At 32.9% G+C, this 5,797-nt stretch overlaps 2 protein-coding genes and 1 long non-coding RNA gene across 3 annotated transcripts; all 3 read left to right on the top strand.

Annotated features, from left to right (window-relative positions):
- LOC104776911 (glutaredoxin-C9-like) lies at positions 1,128-1,737 on the top strand. The gene has a single exon (XM_010501076.2). It carries the CDS (start codon positions 1,182-1,184, stop codon positions 1,590-1,592), a length of 411 nt encoding a protein of 136 aa, XP_010499378.1. The 5' UTR covers positions 1,128-1,181; the 3' UTR covers positions 1,593-1,737.
- On the top strand, positions 2,051-3,642 carry LOC104776910. The gene is made up of 3 exons (XR_766185.2): positions 2,051-2,133; positions 3,196-3,297; positions 3,442-3,642. It is a non-coding gene; the product is annotated as an uncharacterized LOC104776910 (long non-coding RNA).
- Positions 4,052-4,890, top strand: LOC104776909 (cysteine protease inhibitor WSCP-like). The gene has a single exon (XM_010501075.2). It carries the CDS (start codon positions 4,061-4,063, stop codon positions 4,775-4,777), a length of 717 nt encoding a protein of 238 aa, XP_010499377.2. The 5' UTR covers positions 4,052-4,060; the 3' UTR covers positions 4,778-4,890.

The following is a 5,797-nucleotide window of genomic DNA, read 5'->3' as shown; positions in this document are numbered from 1 at the left end:
ATCTTTAAGCTTCCTTTTTCTTTGTGCTTCACTTCCAAGTAATATCCCAAAACGTGCCTTAAGTATATCTTCATAAATCTTCAAAACCGAGATACACAGACAAAATCAACAGGCCTTAAATGCTCTTATATCGGACAGAGACTTGTGCATACATCATATGTATGTGTCGAGACAGAAGCTTGTGCAAACATATTTTGTACCGCTTCATGAACGTCGTCTTCAACTTGAGTTTGTCCAAATACACTTACAACTTGTTTTTTCTTGAAAATCATTTTTAATGGTTCTAAAAGATTATTGTTTCAACACGATCACTTCCCCATAAAATATATTGCTCATCATGATCTACTTTAGTTTCATCCAAACACGGTCGTCGGCCAATGCAAATTTTGAGATCCACTGCACTTATGACATGATTCAATTACATTAGTTTTGAAATATAACATATGTACTTTCTCGTATAAATTAGAATTTTGTTTGGAGTTTTGACCACTCAGAATGTTTTCGTCTTAGAGTGACATGTATATTCGCTCCTTTAAATCTAGATTTTATTTTAAACTTGAATGGTTAAATCTGAAACTATCGAACGTTGAGATTCTATGCTCTCTAGTCTCTCTTCATTTTAGCAATTCCATAACAAATTTGTGTTTATACAAATCTAGTATCGTCTGATTACCTAAATTATTATACGTATTACGTATACATATAGTCCGTTGATTCAAAGAAGCATCCACTATGTTTAGTTGATGGTCGAGATCCAAAGAAGCATCCACTATGTTCAAATATTTGTAAGTATTAAGGACAAAATTGTTTTTTATTGATATAAAAACTAGTAAACTATTATGAAACACAACACGTAGAAAAGGAACCAAAATAAAAAACGTGCTGTTTTCTATAAGAAGAATAAAGTGGGATATATCCAAAAAGTCAGCGTGAATCATGTGCTACGGAATACGATAAAAACAGCACACGGTCCTATGACCAAGTCCACTCTCATCCGGTGACGTCAAAATAGCATAACATATAGCTTTCTATGACGCACATCCTTACGTAACCATCGTTGACGCTGGACTTTGTGTCTCTGGTTCTCTCTTACTTCATGTACTTATATTTATACCAAAACCTTCCCTTTCCTAATTGGTATATATCTATTAATCTATCTTTTAAAGAGACACTTGAAAAAAATGCAAGGAACGATTTCTTGTACGAGAAATTATAACATGAACACGGTCGGGGAATCTCTACCGCCGCTAACGCTTAAAACGCAAGAAAACGGTGAGAGCGTTCGGACGTTGGTGGAGGAGAACGCGGTGATCGTGATTGGACGGAGAGGATGCTGCATGTGCCTCGTGGTGAAGAGGCTGCTTCTTGGACTTGGAGTTAATCCAGCGGTTCTTGAGATCGATGAGGAAAGGGAAGAGGAAGTGTTGAGTGATCTAGAGAAGATTGGAGTCCATGGCGGCGGAGAAACGGTGAAGTTACCGGCGGTTTATGTAGGAGGGAGGTTGTTTGGAGGGTTAGATAGGGTTATGGCCACTCTTATTTCTGGTGAGTTAGTTCCAATTCTTAAAGAGGTTGGGGCTCTGTGGTTGTAATTGTAATTAAGAATCTGGTTGTTAATATTTCGGCTTTTATAATTGGAGTGTTTATATTTTTTTTATATGTGTACAAATAAATAAACTAAAAATTAAAATCTTAAGTTGAATTTACCTATAGATTGTATAAAATGGTGTTCACTCATTTGTATTGTTCATTGGCTCATTGTATTCTCTGCTTCTACTCTAAATGGATTTGTTTTATATAAAAGATTCTTTAAACAAATGTGAAATGTGTCAAAAACCATATTTTTGGTGTACTACTAGTTAGATGATACTGATTTAAAACGTGGATAAATTAAAGAGTTGAAAAAAAGAAAAAAAAAAACTCTGTTCTTGTTGTTCGCAAAGAACATTTAGCACTAGAGCTTGACATTAGCCTATCCTTTTTTGTGTCTCCATTCATTCTTTCATTCAATCAATTTGATGACATACTCTAAAGATAACCAAATGGAATGAACAATGTGCTTGGATTATCAGTTGGGAGGCCAAAATATTCTTGAAAGGTGTTCAAGAACTCTTGGAAAACAGAGCTGCATAGGTAACGAACTTATGTTAGGGTGTAAAAATCTCAAAAATTGTTAGGGTCCATGTTCAATTTTCTAAAAATGGACCTTAATTACATATAAGTTTTTTTGAAAATTATTTTGGGTATCAAAATATATTACTTTTTATGTTAATTTACATTGCACCTCCCTATCGCCTGCAGTGAATATCTTTTATCTCTAAGCACGTATTTTATTGTTTCCCTCTCTCTTTTTTCCTAGCTACCATTGCATATAGACCTCTCTTATCAAATTAAAAGCTTACATATCTTTATTTTTTTTATCAACAAAATGATTTACAGTAAAACCTCTATAAATTAATACTCTATAAATTAATAAACACTATAAATTAATAAATTTTAGTAGTCCCAAGTCGGGACAGTGTAAAAAATAACAAAATTCGATAAGATAATAAGATAATAATTTTTTTGAAATCCCCATGTAAAATATGGTCTCAATAATATCATAAATTAATAATCATGTAAATTTACATATACTTTTTTTTCTGCTGCGTAAATTTACACGTATATATATATATATATGTTTATATAGTAAAGTATGTTTCTCTTAAACCTCATATTATAAAATAATTGTTATGTTGTATCTTCAAACTATAATGATATAAAATATTCTATAACATTTCATAAAACAGCTAAGACTTTTAAAAGTTTTCAATTTTTAAATATGCATCATTTGCATTTTGATAGTTTGATAGACTATTAAAATATGATAATTTATATTCTTATTCATAAATTTGAATATTTACGTCATTTGTATAAATGATTTTGTCTATAATATTTTTAATTCATTGTCAATAATATTTTTTAATTATTTCAAATTTAATTACAATACCATAAAATTTAAGTACAATATCCAAAATTCTAATCTTATTTTGCAAAAATTGGGATCTCAATTCATAATTTTTTAAAAATTAAACAATTAAGAATATACCTATAAATTAATATTACTATAAATTAATAAAATGTTTTGGTCCCAATATTATTAATTTATAGAGGTTTTACTGTACTTACAAAGGATTAATGAGAAGAAATGAATAGGCAAATGAAAACGTGGAAATGTTGGAATAATGGAAAAATAGAGCTCGTGATGAAAAAAATGTGCAACTAAGGAGTAAGGAGTAAGGACGATGGTTGTTACAGGTAGGCTATATCGACGAAGTAGTACTGCCAAGCTCCGGCTTGTGTGTACCATGATCCAACGTTGATGATGTCGTCTCGTGTTGCTATTCCTGCTTAGTCGCAAATATTTTTACCTGATTCCTAAATTTTTGGCTCATTTTATAGTGTTTGGGAAGGCTTAGCATCACCAAGCTTTTACTTCGGATTTATATGTATTCTATCGTCTCTTTGTAAAACTTAAGTTGAGTCATTGTAGGATTTGCTGGAACAAAGGTACGTTCTCGTTAATTCTTCAAATGGACGTACTGTTTGATTTCAACGTCTTGTGTGCATCATAATTACAATAAAAGCATTCAGGAAGAGACATTAAGTCACATGCTGATGAGTTATCGGTGGCTCCTATTCTTTATCATCTTTCAACTAATACGTTCCATGAAATTTTCATGTGAATTATCTTTTCTCGTGTCTGCAATAATGCAATGACAACAAACAAAGACTTCATAAATATAATATATATATCTTGCTAAGACGGTGACAGCTAAGCTATGAGCATGCTAGGAAATATATTTCAGAAAGAATCGTATCTAATTAATACGACAAAAGAGAGTTGGCTAATCACGTATTCCAATCCTTCATGAGAAAAAAAAAAGATAGCAACCAATACGTGTTTCACCGCGTCACATGAAATCTAATAAAGCTATGAAAGATTTCTAATTTTTCAAAAGTTGTAGTTACTTCTGATTCAATAGCTTCATTAGGTTGCTGCTATAAATACCATATCGCTATGTTTGTCTTCGACTCAAGTCACTCAATAATCACCATGAATAACACTAAGCCATCAATTCTGTTCTCATTCATCTCTTTGTTCCTTCTCTTGTCGGCTGTTGCTAAAAGTGATGGGGAACCAGTCAAGGACAGTAACGGAAAGCCACTTAAAATACAGACCAAATACTTCATCCAACCAGCTTCAGGTAAGAATGGAGGGGGTCTTGTCCCAGCAAGCGTTGACTTAACCCATATATGTCCATTAGGTATTGTCCAAACAGTCCTTCCATTTCAGCCAGGCCTACCTGTTACTATCTCCGATCCATCAGCTTCCTCCGAAGGCAATGTGGTCACAAACACCAGCATAACCATCACGTTCGAGTCACCAATCTGGCTTTGCCCTTCTTCGAAGATATGGGAAGTCGATTCCTCCTCTCCGATTTCCGGCAATATTTATGTAACCACTGGTGGTAGTGCTAACAATGGAAATAGCTTATTCAGGCTTCAGAAATATGGAAACGACGAAAACACTTACAAGCTCGTTCATTACCAGAATGACTCGGACACAAAAGGTAAGAGTATTGGTGCCACTACCAGCTTTTATGGTGCACCCATACTTGTTCTTAATGATGCTGAAGATGATAAGAATGCTTTTCCGATTAAGTTCCGTGAGGTTGGAACATCTGAGAAGATTGCGTTTGAAAAATCGAGTCTAAAGATGTTCCCTTTCTTCTAAACTATAGAGCCTTGAGACTCGAGTTAGGTTGTAATATGCAATAAATAATGGGTTGTAATCCCTTGTAAAAGTAAAATAAAGCAATAAAATGGTTTAAGTTTTTTTTTCTTAAATGAAGTAAAATAGTAATTTAAGAAAACTTAACGTATCATATGCTAAACACAAAATTATTCTTCCTTAGATATCATATTACATGCAAATTTTTGGCAGATAGACATAGACATAGACGACTTTTATTAGTTTGCCCAAAAAAAAAAAAAAAAAAAATGACGAACTTTATTTTTTTAGTAAGTTGAGGTAATGTTAAGCTCCCATACATTTTTAATTAATTTTATAATAATCAAATTTTCATACTAAAATAAAAAACCTTTCATATCTTTTTATTATTATTATTTTTACCTTTCATATCTTCAATTCAGTGCACACACGTTTAACGCCACGCCCAAATTCTTCATGGAAGTGACGAGCTCCAAATCATTTGCATCAAATTCTAAAGAAGAGCAAAGAGTTCCATGTGTTCCAATTTCCAATTCCATATAATATCCTTTATTTATTAGCTTAAATTATTACAACAATTGAAAAAGAAGATCTATTACAGTATTGTTTAGACATATATTATTCAGAAATAGAAAAAAAAAAAGATCAGTAATGTCTGGCGAGGTTAAAGTTACTCCCCCAGGTAAATCCCCAAAAAAAGCTTAAAACCTAAATCTCCCAAAAGCTTTTGAGATAGTTTACTATGGTAGTTACCCAACACCTACACAAAGAATCTGTGCCCTCTCATTCTTTTCCTCATCTTTACTCCATCTCCATTTATATTTATTAGGTTCTATTGATTCTTCATGAAGCTTTCTTTACCCTTACTTGCATCACAAGTAAACCTAAGAAACGAACATGACCCATCGCCTTCATGAACCACCAACTCTCGAATCACCTGCGACGCCTCTTCACTTTTCCCTCCATGCTCATACCCAAAACCGGTCTGAGTATTTTCATAACTAAACCGGTTTAGGTTTACAA

Source organism: Camelina sativa, chromosome 3 (genome assembly GCF_000633955.1).
Source record: "Camelina sativa cultivar DH55 chromosome 3, Cs, whole genome shotgun sequence".
Classification (NCBI taxonomy): Eukaryota; Viridiplantae; Streptophyta; class Magnoliopsida; order Brassicales; family Brassicaceae; genus Camelina; species Camelina sativa.
This window is presented reverse-complemented; position numbering and strand designations above follow the sequence as displayed.